This window comes from Pseudorca crassidens, chromosome 3 (genome assembly GCF_039906515.1).
Source record: "Pseudorca crassidens isolate mPseCra1 chromosome 3, mPseCra1.hap1, whole genome shotgun sequence".
In the NCBI taxonomy this organism is placed as follows: domain Eukaryota; kingdom Metazoa; phylum Chordata; class Mammalia; order Artiodactyla; family Delphinidae; genus Pseudorca; species Pseudorca crassidens.
In genome coordinates this window covers 148023032-148048121 of record NC_090298.1, presented here as the reverse complement: position 1 = coordinate 148048121, position 25090 = coordinate 148023032, and the positions used below count along the sequence as shown (strand labels likewise).

The window sequence follows — 25090 nt, the reverse complement described above, 5'->3', positions numbered from 1 at the left end:
CCATCAAAGAAAGGTCCAGTAGAGTCTTCAACAATTTCCAAACCCAACAAAGGAAAAAGGAGCCCTGCTGGGGGCCCACTCTCCATCCAGGGCCGTGAAGAAGCAGCCTGATGGCCAGCCCCCCTCAATGGTCTCCACCATCACTGACCAATCGGTGGCCCTGGCCTTGTAGGCCTCAGTCACCTCTTCTGTGACTGCTGCTGGGCAATGAAGAAGGTCTGGTCCCCAAATATAAGACTGCAAAGGTTATGAAAATAAATGAGCAGGGCCAACATGGGGCAGTGAGAATGATGGGAATTTTCACACATTGGAGAAAGCGTGCTCCTTGAAAAGGGTACCCAAACTCGGCTCTGAAGACTTACTATATGGGAATCGGGGCCCAGTGCAGCTGCCAGAGCTCCCACTCTGGGGGCAGGAATAAGTCATCTGGATACTTAATATGAAATCTCCCAATTTTTAAATATAGGCCACTCATTTTTTTTTCAAATTATGCAGGCCAAACACAATACATCTGTGGGCAGGAGTCTACCTGTGGGAGCGCCATTTTGCAGTCCCTTTAAATGAAAGAGTGGTTGCAAGGGAAGAATGAGGGTGATTTTTCCAAATCCTTGAGTTTTTTTCTTTTTAGCCAATCAGGTGGCTCGATTAAACAAACGAGTAAATCAACCAGCTACTCTGTGCCACATACCCCAGCAGACATGATCACCAACCATGCGGTTGAGAGAAAGGGGCAGAAACAGAGAAAGTGTCCTGTTTAATAACACCAGAGATGCAGAGCAGTCCACAGCACAATGCCAAAAATATCACTAAACGTCTCCTCCATGTGGTTCTGATGCTCGTGCTGAGGAACTGGGGGGACTGATGTGGGGTGAGGCTGCCACAAAGTCTTCACTGAATGGGGAGGATTTGAGGCTTGAGGACTAGATACAAGCAACTGACGTTTACTGGACATCAGGCCGTGTGCTAAATGCTTTATAGAAGATTGCTTCTTTTAACGTTCGCAATCATCTTCTAACTTAGAACTCACTCTTAAGCCACTGTCTCTAGATTTGGAAAAGCCTTGGAAGAGAAGGCAGGGCATCCCAGGCAGGGGAAATGGGCGTGAGCAAAAGCGGGGAGGTAGGAAGGGGTCAGACAAGCGTGTGGGTGTAAGGGCAGGGGAAAGCATGAGTGTGCCCAACACCAAGATGCCAGGGGTGGCAGCAGCCCTGAGGCTGGTGTAGCGCTCCCTTGATCTGAAGCCTCAGAAAAGAGATTTTCTAAGAGGGTCCTCAGATGATGATGGGGTCCTGATCCTGTACCCCCTCCTGTGATGGGGTCCTCACAGGAGGTACAAGGGTAGGACCACAGTCCCGAGGAACAGAGAGGCAGAATGGAGAAAGGTCCCTGTCCCCAGGCTGGAATGCAGCCCACCAAGCGAAGGCATGAATATTCATTGCTCTGGAGAAGCTGCTGAATATCTGTAGGCATCCATCTCATCAGACTCAGCTGGGAAGAATCCACCCACCCCTGGAGGGAAAGGGGCGGGGTTGGGTGGGGATGTCGGGTTCAGGCAGGGATCTGGATCCCAACAACCCACCCAGAATGCCTAAGTGGCCTGCAGCTATTCTCTGCTCTTGGGGCCAAAGGAATCACCCCCACATAGAGTCAAAGGAGAAGCGCTGAGGGTGGTGGGTGAGGAGAGAGGGGGAGAGGACCAGCGAGTGCAGACAGGGTAGGCATGGAGGGAAAATGCCACCTTTCCTTTAGCAGATGAGGGAAAGCTTTGAGAAAGAGGTGGGATGTTCGGAAAGCCTCTGAAATGCTTCTTGACCTCAGCGGGAGGAAGTGCCCAGGGAGGGACCCTGCCACTGTATCAGGACCAATGATAAGAAGGCTCTCGAGGGCGAAGTTGAGATTACAATCAAATGGGGCTTCAGAATCATGAACCTGGACTGACCAATCTTTGATCCATTTTGATTAAAAGGTTCCCAGGGGAAACACTGAATTAGTCTCAGATAGTTCTTTCAGAGTCCTTTTATAGCCCTTTCACCTATGAATTAACCTAATTTTTACAAAGTTCTAACCTCACATTTTCTCAACACCAGTCCTATAAAACCCAAGTCCCACCAACCGTGCCATGAACACAGATCCCACAGTCAAAAAACATTTTGGGAGCTACCTGTGTACTAATTTTCACCTCTTGGAAATTTCCAATGCATATTAACATTGTAAAGGTTCTGAGCGGTCCTACAATCAAAAATCTTTCCATATTTCCTTTAGCACCATGTTTCCCAGACATATATGATGAGGATACTTTTTTCTGAACATATATTAAGATGGCACACATTTGGGAAGTGTACGTCTACATTTGAAGCTGATGTTCAGATCCTCTACCTCAAATACCTCTGAGGTATGAGTTCCATAAAATCAACAGCTGCTCTCTGGCCCTACTTCCCATTTGTTATGGACTTAATGTCTGTGTCCCCCTCAAAATTCATATGTTGAAGTCCTAATCTCCAATGTAATGGTATCTGGTTGGAGGTGGGGCCTTTGGGAGGTAATTAGGTTTAGATGAGGTCATGGCGGGTGGTCCCCGAGTTGGGATTAGTGCGATTAGTGCCCTCCTAAGAAGAGAACAGAAAGCACTCTCTCTCTCTCTCCATCTCTCCCTCTCTCCTGTTCTCCCTCGATTTCTCTCTCGATCTCTCTTCCCATGTAAGGACACCTCATGAAGATGGCCTTCTGCAAGCCAGGAAGAGTTCTCACCAGAACCCAACCATGCTGACACCTTGATCTCATGCTTCCCAGCTTCCAGAACTGTGAGGAATAAATGTCTATCATTTAAGCCACTGATCTATTGGATTTTGTTACAGCAGCCTGAGTTAAGACACCATTTATTCAGTTTTTCCATTAACAAAATAGTTTAGCACTGTACTAAACCCTGCTAATAAAAAAATAGAAATATAATTCCCCACTCACAAGTAGCTCATAGTCTGGTGGGAAAGGCAGACAAAATATCAGCCTCAGAGTTGGCATGGTTGATGCTCAAGTGGCAGGACCCAGAGGCAGTCTTTCTAATAAATAAGACTAGCATCATCAGGGAGGGCTCCCTGGAGGAGGAGAGATGAGAGCTGAGTTTTAAAAAGTGAAATTTAGTTAGACAATAGGATGTGAGAAATGCCTTCCAGGTATGAATAAGAAGGCATAAAGATGCAGAGAAAACAAATCATGGTGAATTTCTGAACTGCTAAAGGCTAGCTACAGCAGGATTGAAAGGAGTGAACAAAGACATGGCAGGAGTAAGAGCCAGAGAGGGAGGCAGAGGTGAAATCCAGAATTCCATAAAGTCTCCTTTGTTCTCCTGAAGTCCTGCCAAGCTTCAAGGATGCTGCCTCTTAGATCTGGAAACAAAGGCATGGCTGTCCTGACTTTGCATCCCTTTTCCACATTATTTTCTCAGCCTATGAATTCACATGCTCACTCATCCTACAGTAGCCTTGATGTCTCCTCAATCTTTTTTTTTTTTTTTTTTTTTTTAGCTCCCTTGGATCTTTCTGGGAATAGCTGCAGAGGCGTTTTCCCTATGTTAGGGAGGACCCGGGAATGAAACTGCAAGGCATTCTAGGCATGACTGTTGTCTTGAAGCAGCCTACCATTCTGGACAGAAGGCTGGCTGCGATCTTCGGCCTGCCTCATAATCAGAGCTCCTCCTGGCTGAGGCATCTTGGCTCTAGTCTCTGGATGCCTAGAACCCACCCAGCTCTTTTCCAGTATGTGGCCCAGACTGAGCAAATCATAGGCCCTAGCCTCTGGCCACAATGACTGGTCCAGGGAAGGGCACACATCTCTAGCTAGGCCTAATGGGAGTCCTGCCCTGAGAATCTTCTGGGATGAACACCAGGGAAGACTCTTTGCTCTCTGGTCACAAAGCTGTAAGGATATGGTGCCAGTCTGCCAGGGCATCACAAGGGGACATGAGGGACGAAGCTACCAGGCAGAGAGATGTGAGATGACATTTGGAGAGTGGCAGACACCAAGTGGGCTTCGGGTCAGGGTCCTGGTGACCTTTAACACCAGCCCTACATCGTGGCTTTGCGTTCTCATCATTGACACTTGTTTGTTTTTCCTTATTCTACTTTGCTTCAGATTTCTGTCAGTGGTAATCTTGAGAGTCCTAAAAAGCCAGGTTCCTCTAGGGTGGAAGTGGTCAGACCCCAAGAAGCCACACACAGTCCCTGGAATCATTTCTAGAAGTCTTTGGAGACAGTTGGGATGTCATTAGGAAGAAGGAAAGAGAGTATCTCCTCCTCACAGTATGACGACAGATCATTTGATGTGTAGTGTATAATGAGCTCCAGAATTGGAAAGAAGTGGGTTCTGATCTTGATTCCATCTCCTCTTAACTCTGAGACCATAAGTTCTTAAAACCCTTTCCCTCAATGCAAATGGAGATGACTAATACCCACCTCACAGGGTTGGGAGGAAAAAAATAAAGATGCTGGAGAAAGAACTTGCCCAGAACATAGTACAACACCAAACAACATTAATTTTCTGTGTTTCAAATTCTTCTACAGAAGGCCAACTCATCAGTACATCACAGTCCATGCCAACTCCAGGAGAGGAGGAGACTGAACCAAGAACTTTTACAGCTTGATCAAAAGAGAAGTGACAGCTGGCCCTCACCTGTTCCACCTGCATATTTCCAAATCTCTCTCTGCTTTCTATCCTCCAGAGTAGAAGCTCAGCAAAGATGAATGAATTGCAAAAAAGTTTTCCTCTAAAATGCAACTTCCCTTGGCATGCATGTGATGCAAATGCCTTTTGCTCCATTCCCATTTGGTGGGATGTCCTCTCTCCCCGGCTGCATGGTCCATTACTGTACATCCACTGATGCATGGATAAATATAATATATACCCATCTTAGACAGAAAATGCCTCAAAGGGAGAGGCTGGGTCTGTGTATCCCACTCCCTGCAGAGCCCAGCAGGACATCATAGACAATGATGGTAGTGATAGAAAAGCTTGGGTTTGTGTCTTATTGCCATGGAAAGAGAGGAGAAAATGGGGAGGGGCCCACTGAGCTCTTACTATGAGTCAGACGATAGCTTTACGCTAAAAATACACCATCACCCGTGATTGTCTTCACAACCCTGGCTGTCACATCCATTCAAACTTTGGACACTGAGGCTCAGAAAAGAAAAATTCTGTGCCCACCTGGTAGAGCTGGTCTATGATCATTTGACCACGCCTGTGGTTCCCCGACCTCCCACCCCTAGTACACGGTCAGGCAGATTGGATTCTCAGCTCCACCACTGACACATTAGCTTGAGCAAATTATTTATCATCGCTGAGCTCCATTTCCTCTTCAATAAAAGGGACTAGTTAGACCCACCTCACCAGATGATTATGAAGATTAAATGAGATCATGAAGATGATAGGGTTTAGAACAATGCCTGATGCTTTGTAAACACTTAATAAATGGTAGCTGCTGTGACATGGCTGTGTTATTTACTATTATTTCCACTATACCCTCTTGCCGTTTTAGGTTCAGAGGCCAAACGCTATTTTGCAAGAGGTACTTTTGCTCCTGTTTTCAACCTGAGATTTCTACAGCTGCACCAGGCACACTGGTAATGTCTGCAGGCCTGTGGACAAAACCACTTTTCCCACACCCACTGCAGAAGCTCAGGGCATCTGGGTCTGGCTCCAGGCTGCCCCAAAGCCGAAAGAACTTCTCCCAGAGGGTACAAGAGCCAAGGCTCTCCTTCTACCCTGGCTGCAGCAGAGCTGGTGGCGTCCACCTCCCCCATGAGGAGGACATATGGACCGTGCTCTCTCTCTGGCAGTCAGCATTGCACAGGCAACGCAGGCCATGAAATAAGCTTTTTCTCACCCAGGTCTTCTTCTCTTTGGTTTTCCCTTGCTGCCTGACAAACAATTGTTATGTTTCATGATAAAGCACTCTTGGTTCTGCTCCACCAGCCACCCCACAGTGAGTGTGGATGGAAGAAAACAAGACCCCCTCACTTCTCCTTGAGCTTTGGTGTGTCTTGTGACTGGGCTGCTCACATGTTCCCTTTCAACAGCCCTTCTGCAGAGAGAGGCAAGGCTGAGATAAATCCTCCCCCACTGCCAGTACCTTCATCCTTCTTTTTTGTTGAGAGGCAGTGAGGCTTAGCTGAAAGAAGACAGAATTTGGAGCTAGACAGGCAAGGTCTGAATCCCAGTTCTGCAAATTCCTTACTGAATGACCTTGGGCAAAACACTTCACTTTTCAGAGTCTCAGTTTTCTCTTCTGTCAAATGGGTTCATAATCCCTACCCAAGCCACACAATTGTTGAGAGAAGCCACATGAATAGAGGCGGAAGCACTGCAGAGCGAGTGATGGCTATCCTAGTTGCCATCCAATTTCCTTGAAATGGGATTGAATTGTCTGAAAAAAGAAAGCTAAGGGGAGTGATCCAAATTCATCTCTCCATCTCCATATAAAATATTTGTCTGAAGGTTCTTCTGGCAAAGCAAGGATTGGCAATCTTTTTCTGTAAAGGCCACACTATAAATATTTTTGGCTTTGGGGGGCCAGTCTCTGCCAAGAACTAGGCCCACATAGGGCCTAGAACTGTAGCACACATAGGGCCACAGACAGTATGAAAATGAGTGGCTGTGGCTATGTTCCAATAAAACTTTATTTACAATAGCAGGTGGCAGTGGGCTGGATGGGCCTGCAGGCTGTGGTTTGCCCACCCTGGCCTTAGCTGTTTAGAGTTTGGGGCTGGAGAACAGCATCTTCCTCGCCAAGCAAACCAGCATGCCGACATCCTCCTTCTGCCAGCACCCTCTCAGAAACCCACCTGTCAGAGAGTCAGAGCCCATGCCAGCTGCCCGAATTCCCTCTCTGCCTTTGAGACACTGGAGGTTTAGATTTATGGGCATGGCAATTTGTCTCACATAATCCTGTCCGTAATTACACCAGCAGCCATTAGGTAAATGATTTGGCCCTTTCCCCTGAGTGATATTTCCCCCCTTGAAATAAACAGGGGGGGACTTCTCTCCCGTAAGTTAAGCATATTATTTGCCTCATCACACAAGGCAAATGCGGTAGCTCCGAGCTATTAGTCTATCACTGCAGAGATCAGACTGCCAGGAACCAGAAGTAATTTACAACAGGGAAGTAAACAGGACCCCAGATAGATAAATAAGAGGCCCGGGCTGGTCTGGGGCCTGAAAAGATTAAGTAATGAGAGTATCTAGCAAGAGATTAAGTGCTAAGTGAGCTAGGACCAGGGCAGCCTCCTACGAAGGAATCAAATTATATCACTGGAAAGAGAGATTATTGAAGCCCCTCATGCGGAGCTGGGAAATCAGCGCTTCTTGGGAGGCGAGGGCTGCCATCATTAGCATAGCAACTGGGGACTCTGTGCTGAAGTCTGGCTAATTAGCTGCAGGTAAATGGTTATATATGACAGGTAAGCAGGGTGCGGTGCCCCTGCCCACTAGGAAAACCTGGTCAGCTCCTCAGTGGCTGCTGGGTTATAAGTAACAGGCTGGGGTCTTTTTTCTCAAATGAACAGGCTCTTTATAAAGATGTGTCCTCAGAGAGGTAACTAACTACCTGGAACGGGAAAAAAAAATGTTGCTGAAGTTGATACCAAGTTGACTCTGGCCTTTTAACTTCTGAAATTCCTAGTAGGTGGAAATTCAGATGCACCAGGCTGGCTGTCCCTGGGAGGGCTGCCAGCTCTGGGAAGCAGTCCCCATCACCACACTCCAAGAAGACTTCCTCTTCGCTTCCCTTTGATGGTACCGCCATTCCTCCAACAGCAGGATGGAAACCGTAGGGGTCGGCCTCTACGCCTTCCTTTCGGTTGCCTGTTTTGTTGATTCTTTTCGAGGAAAGGCTCTCAGGTGAGGTTGGTCCCTTCAATCCCCTTCCTCAAGTATGTCGTGACAATAACCACATGGAACTCGCAACAACACTTTCACAGGTAAGAACTGCTCATCCTTACTTGGATGAGCAAATCCATCACCAATATCACCTCTTTCAAAAGAATATCCTTTTTCTTTTTCTTTCTTTTTTTTTTTTTTTTTTTGCGGTACGCGGGCCTCTCACTGTTGTGGCCTCTCCCGTTGCGGAGCACAGGCTCCGGACGCGCAGGCTCAGCGCCCATGGCTCACGGGCCCAGCTGCTCCGCGGCATGTGGGATCCTCCCGGACCGGGGCACGAACCCGTGTCCCCTGCATCGCCAGGCGGACTCTCAACCACTGCGCCACCAGGGAAGCCCAGAATATCCTTTTCCTTAAAAGAGAAACTGCTACCCCAGGCAGCCTGACCCCTGGAAACACCAATCCTTAATCCCTTGTAAGCCAGTGATCCTTCTTCCATGGTTTTTCTTCTTTGCCACTTCCTGAGAAATCATGGCAAAGGTAAGAACGTAGCTTTGGGCTGGGCCCCCAGCACCAGACGAGGAATCCTAGGGCTGGGGTTTGTGAGTTCCCTGCAGCTCTGTGCCTCTATTTCTCCAACTGTGAAAGAAAGGCATAGTTCTAGAAATTCTGAAAGTGCCGTCCAGCTCTGGGATTCTATGAAGACGATGTTCTTGCCTCCTGAGGGGTTGCTGTAGAGACGAGAGTTGACACAGAGCTTGGTACAGAATGGAGAGGCACATGGGTGATCAGAAATTCTTCCAGCTGCCTTAGGAGGAACCAGGAAAAGATGAAAATAAACCTGAGATACATTTTCCCCCAAAGATTCTTATTTTCTTTCTTTCCTTCGCTGTATCTTTACCATCTCTGTTCCATGGTTACTTTTTGGTGATTGTTATTTTTTTTTCTCCCTCCCTCTCTTCCTTATTCTAGGGTTTCTTCCTTTCTCTCCATCCTATCTTCCCTTTCTCCCACTCATCTAATGAAAAGACCCCTCCGCTTTTCCTCATGACATGGAATTAAAGGTGGTGAGTGGATCAAGTCACTCTGAACAGTAGCATCTCTCCTGATCACAGCAGCAGTAAAGCGAGTCTCGAAGGTCTGCATTCCCAGGGCAGCAGCAGCGATCACACATTGCTGATTGATGCCAGGTTTGCAGAAAGGAGAAGTGACAGGTAGGGGCAGAGGGCTGGGAGGGGGAGGAGAGGAACAAACAGTAGGTTGGTGCTATAGCTACGCCAGCCAGAGACCCAGAGACAGTCCGTTTGGAAACGTTAATATTTTGATGTTCCAGTGTGGCTCTGGTTCAATTATTTTAGAAGACATGGTTGACTTCAGGTTTGGACTAATTCACCAGATGTCTTTCAAACAACCTCTGGTTTAGATCTCAGATCAAGAAAAAAAAATAATTTGGAGGTTTAGGTCAATAAATTAGTGTAATCTATTCTTTTTTTTTCCAGACTAAGATTTGGTTTTGTTTGAGTCCCCACAGGTCTCTTTTTTGGAAAGCCTTCACTGAGCTGAGCCTTCCAATAGCTAGACAACTCCTTTCAATGCCCATTAGAATTAAAACAATCAATGAGGCCTGGAGATGAAGCAAACGCAGTTTATCTTTTCATTTCATTGTATCACAGAATATTATTCCCGGGTCTTTGAAAAAAGTGTCAAAAAATAACATTGCCTCCCTAACTCAGTCTCGGACACTGGCTCACATCTGCTAGTGGAGGACCCCAGCATGGGCTGTTTCTCTCTCTTTGGTGGAAGTTTGAACTCCCACCCCGGTAGCCCTTGAAGTCAGCTCACCTCCATGCTGCGTGGCCCACCTGTGTGTGGATGGGCTCATCCCACGAAGGCCCTCTCAGGACCCCAGGGCAGGGTCCTTCTACTTTTTAAACCCAAGTAATTTGTCTTGCAAAGAGTGAAATACCTAGAGGCTAGAAACTGCGGGAAGAAGTCCAATGTGTTAGTTTTATCTTCACTCTTGTGTGTGTGCTTGTGGAGTGTGCGTGCATGTGTGTATGACTGTGTGTGCCTATATGAGCACACATCCTATTAAATATCATTTGGGGCTTTTTCAGGGCAATGAGGAGAGAGTGCTGGTTTAAAGCAGAAGCTGCCTTTGACCATATATTGAGAGTACAAAGCGGATTGTGGAGAGACCAAGTTCCTTCTCTCATTTACTCTTTTATAGAGTACTTACCAAGTACCCACTGTGTGCTAGATACAGCAGTAGACAATTATAGAGTCAACAAGACAGACAAAATCCCCGCTCTCAGGAAGCTTAAAATCTCCTGGGGGATGCGTGAGCAGAGAGTAAACAAATAAATGAGCAAAAGAATTTCGGGTAGTGATAAGTGCTATGAAGAAAATAAAGCTGGGTCACGTTATAGACAGTGACTGAGAAAGGAAGGGATGTTACTGTAGGTAAGGTGATCAGGAAAGGCTCTCTAAGGGAGTGATGTTCGAGCCAGGACCTGAATTTCAGGAAGGACCTGGCCATGCCAACAGCTGGGGTCAGCGTGTACCGGGCAGAAGGACCAGCAAGGCCAAAGCCATGAGTCGAGAAGGGGACGGGAGTGTTGGAGCAACAGGAAGAAGGCCCAGGAGGCTGCGGCGTGGTGAATGTGGGAAGCGTGGCCTAGGATGGCACTGGGAAGAATGGTGGGGCCAGACTGTATAACGTGGGCGCTTGGGTTTATTCTTAGGACCGTGGGAAGTCACTGGGAGGTTTAACTGGGAGAATGAGGAGATCTGATTTGTCTTAAAACAATCATGGCGGCTGCTGGATGGATGACGGATAATGAACGAACATGAGCAGAAGCAGGAAGATTTAGTGGGGAGGTCCTTGAAGTCATCTCATGGAGAAAGGATGGTGGCGTGTACCAGGGTGATGGCAGCAGGTGGTAGACAACTGATAATGCCCGGTGACAAACTCTGTACAGTCGCCTCACCACTCCTATCAGTGACTCTCCACGTGGGGAAAAACTGGCAGTAGGGTACTCCCTGGGCAACTGGTCTTTCCCTGCTACTGCTTTTCCGGCCTCATTAGGCCTAATGATCTCCCATCCTTCACTCTCACTTAAGCAAAGGAAGTGCCTTGCACAGGGCAAGAGGATCTGCAGAGAGCGCCATTAGCAGTGGGAACCATAACAATTATTTCCTAAGATAATTTTGTTCAGTGGCTGAGCCCTTGGGAGCTGGTAGCCGACCAAGCTCTGCTTTGTGTTGTAAAATGGAATGAAAGTCTCTTCAGGTCTTGGGTAGAAGCCTGACCCATGCACATCTCTTCCAGGGAAAAGAGGAGCTCTCTCTTGAGACCAGAAAACATTTACACTAATAATTTCCTGTCACTGACACAGAACTGCCACTACCATCTCTGTGCACCAAAAACACCAATTATATGAGCCAAGGAGACAAAGTGTCTCCTGTTCCACCACCGCTGCCACTTTTCTGACCTCTGATATCTCCTCACAGTGTTGCTCAATAATTTGAGCTAATTTAAAAGTCAGTATCTTGCACTAAAGTGAAATTATATCTGTGCTTTCATTCCACAGCCTGGAAGGGATCTTCATTTATCTGTCTGGGATTCTCATATAGAGAGAAGGCTTTATGTGTTTGTGTGCGGTATGTTACGTGTATGTGCATGTGCTTTTGAAATAAAAGGGGGAATAGAGGAAGAGACGTGGAGACACGGGAAGGAGATGATTGGGGCCGTGATATTAATAACATTGATGATTCAGGCTTTCTTTCTATATTGCTACCGCTGATTTTCATTTTTTAAAAATCATTAAAGTTAGGTCTCTCTGAGCATCTTGATCTATGGCTTAGAGTTTCCTAAATCCCAAATTCAATGAAATTGACATGGAGGGGATCAGTCCTCGGCTACCCTTTCACCCTCTTAGAAATGCAGTTTTCTCCCCTAGACAGAGCATTCTGACCTCCCAAAGTCAAGATGCTTTTCACTGGGAGAAAAGTTGGCATGACTCTGTGTATATTTCAATCAAAAGCTGACTCATTGATGAGAAATTTGAGTCCAGAGCCCTAGACATGCCAATGAGAGGCCAAACTATCAGTTCCATAGCTGAATACTCCACTTAGCCAACCACGGGGAGGATTTTTGGCTACACAACAGGCAGCACCAATCAAGACAAGTCCAGACTTCCAAGCAGGCTACATCACCATAAGCAGGGTGAGGAGAATTAGAGGAGGAATGATGGGAAGAAAGGAACATCATGAATAAAACATTAAAATATTCTTCTAAACCATGAATCAAAAGCTCAGGCCCAGCACACCACATTCAGGCAAGGAGCGTGAAATTTACTTAAACGTCTCCATTTCTATTTGGTTTGGACAGTACTGTGTTATCATAGTTTTGCTGTTGTTAATACTGTGTCAACACGTTCATTACAAGCTTCAGTCTCCAGGACTTTGTAAATGGACTGCAAACCTTACAAATGGAAATTAATGCTCAAAATCCAGGAATACTGACACAGGACAGCCAGAAGAGAGCCAAAGTTACAGACTTTTGTGTACGTGTGTGATTTGAAATTATGCTAGAATTTAGGACATCAAATTAAAATGCTCTGTCCCCTGGAGAGATTCCCAAATGTTAGCTGAAAATGAGAGATGATTAGGCCATTTAGAAAGGTTTCTGTTGATGCTGAATGTGATTCAAGAACAAATATTTCAAGATTATGAGATGCGGGTACAGTAGCATCATTCAGGCAATTGAAGAATGTGTGTTTGGGGTCTGCCCACCTCAAAAGGCTGATAGTTTTCTATATGCAATGTGGCATTTCCCTGACATTTTCAATTCCCCTGACAGTTTCTAACTCCAGATAAGGAGAATGAGGATCCCCAGGGTGTGGGTGAAGGCTGGTCTCTGGTTCTCATCTTCAGCAAAGGGCTTTGTTGCCAACGGACAGCACGGTCTCTCTTCGAGCACCCTTGGTGATGTCCGCACAGCCCGGCCGAGGCTGGCCAACTCCACCGCATGCCACAGGCTGCTGAGAGCAGCACATGCTCTTCTGCAGAAAGGTTCCAACTCTGCAGGTGGGTCCCGGACAAGGAAGTGTGAGAAGGAGCCAGGTGGCGAGAAGCCCACACCCACACCCTCTGGGCTGAGATTAGACACGTCTGTGTTCTGGACTCAGCATCCCAATAACCAGCATATGGCAGTGACACACTCACGCAGTAGGTGTTCAACGGATGCTTGAATTGCCCCTGGTCACACAGTTCTCCACCTGGGAATTGGGCAAGAATGTCCCCGGTAGGGAATTGACCACATGCCAGGTAACAGCCTGGGTGTTTGTTTTATTTTTCTATTTTCCCAACTCACAGTTTTCATATCCAGGACAGAGAATGCACAGATGTACCAAGGCTTTTGGCTTTGCAAGAACTTGAGTTCTTCTTGCCGTCAGCTGTTTCATGAACCAGCTGAGCTCAGATTCAGGAGGTCTCCTGAAGCCCTTACACAGATAACCCTTTCTCCCTACATTTTTCCTTTTTCTGTAGCAATTCAGTTGGCACCCGGGCTTCACCATCATTACTAGTGTCCAGTGTTTTTCGCCAAACGTTGGTCTGACTTCCTGCAAAGCGTGGCTTTTTCCACCCTGATCCATGGCCTGACTCTCAAACGTTAACCCTTTCCATACATCCTCAGAAAACCATCCTGGAATCCCCACCAAGTAGACCAGCAAAAACCCTTACCTTCAAACCAAAGAAAATACTAAATCCATGAAATCACTTAAGCCACCCGTCCAAAGAGAGGGAGACTCAAAATGTTTTATACAGCAACCTATAAGAAACTCATTTTGTGGGATGTTTCACATTCCAGCCCATGGTTTATTCCCCCATATATCCCTGCCAGTAATATCAACCAGATGTGGCAAAGAAGTCTGTGCAGAATTGTAAAAATTACAAGCATATTCTGTAATTCCAAAGCATTGTAAAGTCACAGCTTGGTTTTTTCTTTCTTAAAAAAATAAAAAAGAAAAACTTTCCAAGCTGGCAGAATGTTCTCAAGTACAAGTATTGCCTGATCACTTTAGAAAATTCTGCTGCTGGCCCGAAGGGCTAAAGAATTTGAAGACGTAAAACCTCACTCTACCTTTGCTAAATTGTAGGGAACTTAGAAAAGTCCACTTGCAAACATGCATTTAACTCTATAAATTTTTCTCTTTTAACGTTTCAAGTCTTGATATCCTAGATCTCAGATATGAGCATATGTTCATATACACTCATATGAGCATAAAAGTACAAATACTGAACCTTGAAAGCTATAGAGGTCCATGATTTTTTCTCTTATTCTCCCGTCTGCCCAACCTTCTTTTTCAAGATGTATTTCAGCACAAGCAGCACATTAAAAAGCAGAAAAATATACAGAATTGGGGGTCAGAAAGACCTGGGTTTATTCCTGGTGAGTCAGTTAAAACTCCTCAACCCTCAGTTCCACCTTCTGTGTAGTGGGCATAAACATACCTACCTTGAAGGAGGACCAAAGAAGATGGCAAATGCATAAGGTGTGCAGCACACAGTAGGTGCTCATGAAATGTTTGGTTCCTCCTCTGATCCCAAATCTATAAAATAACAGGGGTTGTACTAGATCAGTGTTTCCCACAATATGCCCCATGGGTGACATACACCCAAATCACTTAGGGTGCCTACTTACAGAGTCAAATCCCTACATCCATTCCAGATCTAATGAAACTAGAGTCCTTCGGGACATAGTCTGGGAATCAGCATTTTAATTAGAACCTCGAGGGATTAGTTTCTCTATATGCTAAGTCTGAGAACCACTGTAGTCTGGATCCTCGCTCTGCGAAGTGTGGTCCTGTAGAAATGCAGACTCTTAGGTCCCACCCCAGACCTGCAGAACCAGAGTCCACATTTTAACCAGATTCCCAGGTGTTCAGATGCACAGTAAAGGTTGAAAAACACTGGCCCAGATAACCTTTATTCCTAGTTCTGAAATTCTATAGTATGAGTCCATAAGGCAATTCAAAGTATTAGCCTTATAATCAACTCTGTGAATAAGGCAACAGGCTTCTGTGCTCAGCTGGATAAAGGCTCAGTGGAGGAGAGAAGAACAGAAACCTCCCCTGCCTGCCTTCTTTCTTCGCTCCAGCTTCAGGTACTACAGAGTGCAACTCACACAAGACAGAAATCCCAAGAGTGACAGGGCACCCACTGTAATCCATTATCTGTCCACACACAGATTAAAGCTAAACCCGTCTTCAAGCACATGACGAAGCATGCAGGTGACGAAGCCTGCCATAAAGCAAACGGAAGGCTGGCCTAACCACAGTGCTCGGTGATTGGGGAAGTGTTGGAGAAGGAAATGGAGCTCCAGTTTGCAGGGACTTTTTCCATGAGCTTTAGGCAGCCATGCCCCCGGAAAAAGCGGCCCCACGCCTGCGATAGTGAGGCTGGTCTCACCATCCGTCCCCTGGCCTCTGAAGGCTGTGTCAGCCCACACCAGAGGCGGCGACAGGTCTCTGAGATCCAGCTCCAGGTAGGCAAGCAGGCAGGCAGTCTCTGAAGCCCCTATCGTCCCGCTGGATTGGTTTTCCCATCGCCCTATGATCATTTCACCACATCGGATAACTCTGCTGGAAAACTGAATAGTATGGTTTTTGTTTTCTTCACTGACTTCACTTTTAGAGCATCGTTTCACATCAGTACAGAGTTTTATGGAGACACATATTGCAGGTAGTTATGTGTTAAAGGTTAGTGCAGAATTGGAAGACGGAGCTGGCTACAAAAGGAACTCCGAGTAGCAGAAGGTACGACCTAGAGGTACAGGGTTCCAGTCATTCAACAGATCTGGTCTCATTTAGGGCTTCAAAGAGATAAAGGAACTAGAGCACTAACTGAGCTTCTACGAGGGGGTGCTGGCCCTTTAGTTACTGACTTCTCATAAGTATGGAAATTGTGGTAAGGATGTGGGCTCTGTAGTCAGGCAAGCCTGGGTTTAAAGTTTAGCTCTGTCGGTGACTGGCTCTATGACCTTGGGCAAGCTGTCTAAATCTCCAGGACTCGGTGTGTTTATCTGTAAAATGGGGCTAACGTAGTATCTAACCTCCCAAGCCTGAGATTGAGGAAGAGAATCTATCTAAAAGCAGTTCGCAGAGCACTTGACCCACGGTAAATATGCAATGCACACTTGGGAACTATCATATGCTAATGTGTTCATTCGTACACATTACGAAGCCCTTGCCCCCATCCTTCAGAATGTAACTGTATTTGGAGATTGGGTCTTTAAAGAGGTGACTAAGTTAAATGTGGCCATTAGGGTGGGGCCTAAGCCAACATGACTGGTGTCCTTATGAGAAGAGGACGGGACACTAGAGGTGAGCGTGAACAGAGGGACAACCATGTTAAGGGGCAGCAAGAAGACCATCAATCTGCAAGACAAGGAGACAGCCCTCAGGAAATCAAACCTGCCAGAACCTTGGTCTGAAACTTCTGGGCCGCAGACTGTGAGGAAACAAATTTCTGTTGTTTAAGCCATCCGGTCTGAGGTACTTTTTTTTTTTGCGGTACGCGGGCCTCTCACTGTTGTGGCCTCTGAGGTACTTCTTTATCACAGCCCTAGCAAACTACGACAGGAACTATGATGATTATCCCTATTGCACTGCTAACCAACCAGAGACTGAGAAAGCTGAGTCACTTGCCCAGCGTCAGTCACCAGACGGTAGGATCCAAACCCAGGTCTGGACAGTTCCAAAGCCCCTGCTCTTTGCTCTAATATTGGGTTACTTCAAAGAAACATTAGATCACCTTGCTGAATGCAGCTTCTGGCTTGTTTGGGGACACAGGGCATGGAGGCACATGGCTGGTGATAAGGGCAGAAAATGCTAAATACGAAGGAGAGGTCCAAGGTAGCAGAAATGAGAGTTCTGGGGATGGCCCACTCATTGCAAGTAAGTTCCTTGGAAACTGAGGTCTCACAACTCTTTGGGAGGGAAGCGTCCCCACCAGGACAGCAGCCCCAGTGACTTGGGGCTAAGTTGGCTGGTCACATTTCATGTTGTTTTCAGCTGCCTGGGGATTAACTTCCCAAGTCTCTTGCAACTCCACTGACCCAAGTGAGCGACAGCGGTTTAACCCCAGTGGCATGTTTTAAATCTGCCACATACCTCGAGGGACTGTGTGAAGAATAATTGGGGGCCTCCGTCCTGCTGCTAGCGCAACTGCTTCTTCAGCAACAGGCTTTAAACCACTACCAAATATGTAACGGACTCTTTGGACATGAATCCAGGAGATGTGGAGCAGAAGGACCCCAGTGGTCTGCTCATCCTCACACGGCAAAGTCAAATTTTTAAAAACAACAGTTGTGAACCACTGTGTGCCTCTCATCCCCTTCAAAGCTCCCTAATCTGGTGCAAGGCAGACAGCTTTTAATTACTGTTTTCATCTTGTCTTTTGCTTCTTCTAAGGAATTTCTGACAACATTAACCACTTAACTTCCAAATCACCAGAAATCCTTCCCTCCTTCCACCACGTGTGGGTAAAAGAGAAAGCTTGAAGGAGAGGCCAAAAAGGAGAAATTAATAACTTACAGACCACGTAACAGACCACGCTTCATCTCAGCCTCTCTAGATGAGGCCCAGAGAGATGAAGTAACATGCCTAAGGTCACATAGCTTGTGGGTGGCAGAGCCAGTAGGAGGATCAGGGTCTTCCCACTCCCGGTGCAGTCCTCCCTCAACCCTCATTTATTTGGGAGACTGAACTCTTTGAGAGGTGCTGAAATGTTTACACCAGAGATGCCAGAGCCCCAGCATATGCACCATTCCTATCAGTCAGCCAGCAAAAGTTAACCATAGCCATCTTTCACTGAGCACTTTACTATGGGCTATAGTCAATGCTAAAGGTTGTCCCTGGGCTATTTCCATTTACCTCACAACAACCTGGAGAAGTAGGTTCTATTATTGTCTACTTTACTGAGGAAGAGCCTGAGACCCAGAGAGGTTAAGTAATTTGCCCATGGTCTCACAGCAAGTAACTGGCAGCCCCTCACCCTTTTCACTTTACTGCCATCTACTGTGCTCAGTCACGAGTGATAGGAAACCTGGAAAGAGCAGAAGTCCGGGCCTGATCCTTGAAAATCTTATAATATACATCAGGACAGGAGTGAGCTAATATTTACTGAGTGCCCAAAGCAGGATAGAGACCTTGCTGGGTGTTTTACAGACCACAGTGGTATTACCTAAGCCTCAGGGCACTTCTGAGCTCTAGGATTCTACAGCTCGTGCTCTGTGCGCTAAAGGACAGAGTAAGAGGATAGATACATCACTACTATACACATGCACCAATGAATCAGATGGTGCTGCGTCTAAGGGGGGGTGGGGCAGGGTAACCAGCCAAGGCCTGACAGAGCACTTGGATGTATGACAGGGCCATCACCAATCCTTTTTAGCATGACTTCAGCTCTCCACAATAGTTAGCACAGCAGCGTGGCATGGTAGAAAACAGAGGTACTGTGCAGCAACACACATGCATTTCTTTCCCCATTCCGTTGTATTCTGGTTATGCAGCCATGGGTAAGTCAGATAACACTTCTAAGCTTTAGAAGTAGATTTTTTTAAAAAAAATAAATTTACTTATTTTATTTATTTATTTTTGGCTGCGTTGGGTCTTCGCTGCTGCGCAAGGGCTTTCTCTAGTGGCGGCGAGTGGAGGTAGAAGTAGATTTAATAATGATTCTCTTTGCAGGGTTGGTGTGAAGGCTAAATCTGAGTATTGAGGCAGAGTGCCCCGTGCTGCTGCTTAGAAATACGGGTACGGACAAGTAATTTAAACTCTGGGCCTTAGTTTCTTCATCTGTAAAATGGGAGTATTGAGGCAGGGAGTTAATTGTAGTAGAACAAAAGCACAGGCTTCGGAGTCAGATTACCCACATTCGATTCCTGGTTCTGTCACTGAGTAACTGTATGATGCTGGGCAAGTTCTTTGACCTCTTTGAGCCTCAGTTTCACATCCACAGAATAGTACTCATAGTTCCTACCGCATAGCATCATTAGGAGTATCCAACAAGTTCTATGTTAAGTGCTCAGAAGAGCACCCAACACTCAACGTGTTTGCTATTGTTATTATCTTGAAGTGTTATTGTAAGGATCCAAACCACTCAATGAAAGCACAGGGAACTGAACAGACTAGATGCTCAATAAACTTGTAGATGTCTGCCGTGTTCAAGCCTAGTATGTCTTCCCCTGTCCTCTGATAACAGAATTACTCTTCCTTTTGGGAAACCCATTCCCAGGCCCCGCACACCCTCATCTGCAAACAACTGTGATGGACGCATGGCCCAAACTTCGTCAATCAGAGGACACCATCTCACCAGCAACAGCATCTGCTCAGAGCTGGACGTGCGACCAAGGTAAGCAACTGACCCTCAGTTCTTTCCTGCAGGACTGTTGTCGAGGACACCCTCTCCACCCTGGTTGCTAGGTTACTGCTCTCAGAGTCTTCTGCTTTTGCCTGCCATCCTGTGCTCTCTTCCTAGGGCTGCGGGGAGTGAGATGAAGTCCCGATGACACCGCCATGCTCCTGGATCCAGCTGTTCCTAAAGCCAACCATAACTACCACTGGCCTTCCCATGCACATTAACTAACATATTTTCCCTCTGAGTTAAACTAATTTGTCACATTTCTGCCACTTACTAGTTAGTGATAATATTATAATCATATATATATATAATAGGTTCTCAATAAATATTGTTTCCCTTTCCCATCACTACATGTCTTATTATACGACCATAGCCTTTCCAAAAGGTATTTTTCAGATAATCATTGAATATTAAGCAGTCTTTGTCTATAGATCTAATAAGAAAAGGTGCGTCAGAATTGCTGTTTAAACCACATGGCCGACTATGGAGGAGACGGCCACCCAGCAGCCCCATTTAGCATTCCCTGGAAAACGGCTCACTGCATCTATTGAGATGCAGTGCTCTTTTAAAACGGAGCCAGTGGCATATGTATACACACTCATGATTGCACATTTATTGATTTCTAATTTGCACCCTGCTTACTTCCAAAAAGGCCCTGGAGTGGCTGACAAAATGAGACAAAGACACAATAGGGTCATTAAGAAAAATCAAAGATCAAGCCCAGGGAGAAAAAGGGATTGCTGATTATAGCCCAAACCTGGGTTAACAGAGCTGCTTCAATGAACAGAAATATGTATTTAGCTCTCAGCTCTTTGGCGGCCGTTCAGAATGTGTCGTGACGGGGCACACAGAGAACTGGGCAAACTTCATATCTGCAGTTTAACACCCAGCACAGAGGCCAGGCTGGAACAAGCACCTGGGAAAAGTTTATTGAATGAACGAATGAACAAACAAACAAATGAGTGAATGAAGGAATGGTGGATGAAAGATTCAAAGTTCCCTCAGAACATGGTTCATACCCTGAGGCCTGTATCATTCATTTATTCATCCACCCATTCCCGAGTGCCTATGTGTCACACTGGGCCTGGACGGGGACCTGGAGAGGCACAGAAACCAAAATGAGCCAAACGTCCTCCCTGCCTTCCCAGCTGCAGCTCTCTGGCCTGAGGACAAAGCTCCGTGTAACAGATCTCAGGGCCCACGGCAGCTCCTGGTTTCTTCATGTCTCCCAGGGAAAGGAGATTCGAAACAAGTGGTGAAGATGGGAATTGTAGGAGTAACAATAGCTATCTTGGTAATTGCACTCACACAGCACTTTAAACCCTAGAAAACGCATGCCCACCATAATCTCATCGGATACACGTACAGCTCCTTGGTGAGGTGGGTAGAAGGGAAGATGAGGCATCTCCCATTTACTGATGAAGACATTTAGGCACAGAAGGGAAAGTGGCTCTCCTGACCTCCTTCAGTTAGAAAGTGGCCTTTAGGACACTGGACTTTCCCATGCCCCTGTGCTACCTGCCTGGGCCTGGTCCCCAGCATGGCAGAGGCCTGTTAACACGGCCTGAAACTCCTCCTCTGCCTGGATTGAGACCAGCCCCTCCTGAAATGGGCCTCACCTGATGGCCATGGGGAGCAAGAATCAGCCCCCCTGACCTCCTGCAGCAACTGGAACTCTCAGACCTACCCGCTCAAAGCTGCCCAGCAGCCCCAGTCCCACAAGCACCTTTTACTTGACTCGAAAGTGACGCTGAGATTCCAGAAGAACAGCATACAGTCTGCGTTATTTAGTTAAAAGCAGGTTGAAAAGCACAAGGTAGTGCTGGGTGGAGAGATGGCTATTAGGTGAGCATTGAAGGAAAGAACTGTAAAGGGAAGAGGAAGTTAAAAACCAGAGTGGTTTCCCCGTCTGCCCAGTTGCTGTTGCTCATTCGGGCCAGCAACAGCACCTCATGCACCCTCACGTCCATCAAGGTGGATTCAGAGCCGAAGAGTGGAAAGGGAGGCATGCTCTTTCCCTCATTTAGCACAGTCAGCCGGGTGGACTGGGCAAGAGAAAGGGAAGGCCAGCAAGAGGAGACCGTGACGAAGTACAGGTGTCCCCCAGAGAAGGCAAGCAAGGCCGCGGTACCCTTGACACCCCAGCCAACCCCAGCCCGTTCTTGTTGCAGCCAAGTGTCCTTGAAAGCACATTTATGTATATAGTCTCTGTGTGTGTGTACAGAGAGAGATACAGATTCCTAATTCAGAACTCATTCTTAAGTGCACATGCAAACATGCGTTTCGTATTTCCCAATTTATCTCCATGCATCGGCGGACTGCATACGGAGGTATTAAACACGGCCGTTGGAAACGAGAAGGGTGGCTACCACTTTGCAGCCTCCCCAGTAAGGTCAGAGTCCTCCCAGCCAGGCCGTACATCTCACTGCCTGACTGCTAAGCAGTCGGACACTTGTTGCTCCAGCCAGAAAGTCAAGCCTTGGGCAACCAATTCACCCCATAACATACACTAGTTACTGCCGGTAGGACTTTCAGGTTCGAAGTCATGGAGTTGTTCACTGTCAGTAATTAGCACTTGCCTAATAACCCCAATCTACGAATCACAATCTCCATCGCGACGTGCATCTCCAGCTCTTCAGTATCCAAACTCTCACGCTGAATAAATACACAGAGAATCTGCAAGTCTCTCCCCACCGCCCATCATACCCTGGACCATTCTGAAGATAAAGCAAAATTCAAAGTGTTTCTTTCTTTTCCCACAAAATCACAGATCTCCAGACCCAGGGTTTCCGGACTGGCAGCAGTTGGAAGCAGGCAAAGGGCAGGTATCCTTCTAGCCAGCAAGGAGGTGAGGTTGAAATGCTTAACCCAAACCACTGCCCTCCTCCAAGACCACTGGCAGTGGTTCACTGTGTGAACCAATTCACCTCCAAGCCTACCCTCAGGGCATTTCCCTGAGGTTAATTCAGACCCAAGTTAAAAGGAAGAGTTTCTCCTTGCAAAGGAGAGATGCACTACCACAGGTCCACAGCCCTCACCGGCCACTTAAGCGGATGATCTGGGAAGGACGGACGCAAGAAAGGCGGGCTGGAGGGGAGTGTGAGGACCCAGCACGCTGAAGCCTGGCTCCAAGCGCCCACGTGCGCGGACTCACTGCCAAGGTCCACACGGTTCAGGGCTCCCCACGCTAAGGCAACCGCATCCTCGGCGTCAGCAAAGCCGGGCAAGACACCAGGTGGGGAACACAACTCCATTCTACTCACAGTCTGGTGAGCTTCGGGTTGCTCTGGAAAAGCAGTTCCGGGAGGACCTGGAGTTTATTCTTGTTCAGGCGCCTGAAGGGGGAAAGAAGAATGAAAAGATGTCAAGGGGACATGAAACGGGATCAAGAGTATTTACAGACACCCCTTCGGCCAATCGATCAACAGGTATTAAGAGGCTTCTAGATCTTTCAACGTGGGATGCTCAGCACGTGTAAGGCACACTCTTAACGCGCGGAGCTGGGAGTCAAGTTGGCGATAAAAAGGCAAAGGTCAGTCGGAAGCAGGAACACAACACGCTTGCTGCCACAGCCCCCTTCACGAGCCTCGGAGAGGCATCACTAACTGATCAGGACATTCTTTCCCACGAACCTCAGACAGGCTTTTGAACTTTTCTCAACATGTGCCTGCGGTAGCTAGCTATTGCCAGGTGATGGAATGGGCATGTGAAATGGGTCTCTAAAAATAAACAAAATACCAGAGAGAATATTCCAGATCCTAAGTGGTGAGGACAGGTGGGACAGATAGCAGTCGTTATAGGAACAGAGAAGAGGGTGGGGCAGATCACCAGGGGTTAAAGGGCCAGATGTAGTCCCTGCCAGCCTGGCTTTTCAGACCAGAGCTGGGCTGCGTTATGACTGCCATGGACCCTGGGCATTTTTGCCTTTGTGGGCCCCTTCCCCTATTTAAAAAAATTAAATATTGTATTTTATAACTGTGTTGGTATAAAAACAAATATATTAATATTATATAACATTTACTTTGACCTGAACACTCATTCCTTTCCTCTAATTTTAAAAGAAATTAAACCATTTTCATAGGTCCCTAAAAAGTACTGTCAGCCCTGGGTACTGTCCCCGCTGTGCTTAGATGGCAAAGTCGGCCCTGGGTCAGGGATCACGGTCTAGGTGTGTAGACCCGGAGGCAAACTCAGTCCAGGAGGGGTGTCCCACGTTGGGTGGTGGCAGCAGAGCCAGACTCTCTCCTGAGAACGGTCCATGCTGATGCCCACAGAAAAGAAGGCCATCTGAGTTTCCGAGGGACCGTAAGTCACTGTGGTCTCCACGAAGCCTGCTCTCCCGGGAGTGTGAGGCCAAGAGGGAAAGCCTGCCCCGTGCTCATTCCCAGGCCTCTCTGTCCAAGCATCTTTACGCAGCCTAATCAGGGAAGCCCAAACCAGTGTCCCCGAATCTCCTGTCCCCAGAATCCTCAGAATCTCACTCTTCAGAATCTCCCTGTGCAAAAGAGCAGTTTACAGCCCGGCTGAACTTCTCCGCTTAAACTGTGCACATTTGGCTGCGTGGAAAAAACGTATTATCCCATCTTAGAGCTAAGCGAACTGAAGAGAAGAAAAGGTGAGCTGCTTCCCAGCTTCTGCCCCCAAAGCCCACACTTCGTCCACCACATCATGCAGACATGATTCGCTGGGGGTCGGGGGGATTGCTATTTTCCCCTTTTCGTTCCAGGTTGAAGGACAAAAACTTCAGAGGGATAGGGGACTAGAAGGAAGTTTGAAAGGGCAGAGCATGTGAGAGGAGCATTCACCACCTCAAGTCAGAAGTGTGCAGCTCAGCCCTGACGGGGTCCACGTGGTGCGGGGCAGGGGTGGACCAGCGGAGCTGTTGGTGACACTCCTGACTGGAAGGACGCCTGAGAAAAGGCTGGCAAGTTGGACAAGATAAGCTCAAATGCCCTGCCCCACCGAAACGGCGACCTGACTCCCTGTGCTCTTTTTTGTTTTGTTTTGTTTTCGTTTGTTTAATTGTGGTTAGAACGAAAGCCCTAACATAAAATTGACCATCTTCACCATTTTTAAGCGTCCAGTTCTGTAGTGTTAAGTATATTCTCACTGCTGTGCAGCAGATGTCCAGAGCTTTTTCATCCTGCAAATCTGAAACGCTGTACCCATTAAACAACACCACCCCAGGGCCCCTCCCCTCGTCCCTGGCAGCCACCATTCTATTTTCTGTCTCTATGGATTTGACCAGTGCTCTTTTGATCACTCCCAGTATCTGCTCTTTGTGTGTTCCTGTCACCAAAGTGGGAAGAAAGGGGGGAGCCCAGAGGAGAGGAGGGGGAGTCTAGCTCCTTGTCTAGAGCAGTTCTCATAGAGCCAGTGATAAGCCCCTTTCTAACACGGGGAAGCACTGGTCCCAGAGAAGGCGTGGTGCTATGACTTTGGGGTTGGTCACGCTGGGTTCAGGTCTGGCTCTATCATGCTCTCGCCATGGGACCTCGGGGAAGTTACCCAGCTCCTTAAGCCTCTGTTTTCCATCTGCCTAATAACCCTACTCAGTGAGTTACAGTAAGTTTTAATGACACACTGTATGCATAAGTGTCTAGCACTGCAATGAGAGCATGGCAATAATAACTGAAACGAGTTGCGGCACAAATGCATGTCAGGCACTACGCCACGTGCTAGAGGGGTAGGATCTCAGGCAGCGCAGCTCAGAGGCTGGTGTCATAATTACCCGCACCTCACAGATAAAGACAGCAAAGCCTGGAGCGGTTGAGCCCGTTCTGCAAGGCCACTG

General features: G+C 47.2%; 1 protein-coding gene across 1 annotated transcript in view; it reads right to left on the bottom strand.

Annotated features, from left to right (window-relative positions):
• SLIT3 (slit guidance ligand 3) overlaps positions 1-25090 on the bottom strand; it is a 609763-nt gene that overhangs the window by 484533 nt on the left and 100140 nt on the right. The window contains exon 4 of the mRNA XM_067732892.1: positions 22560-22631. Coding sequence (XP_067588993.1) covers positions 22560-22631 — 72 coding nt within the window. The remainder of the gene's footprint in view (positions 1-22559; positions 22632-25090) is intronic.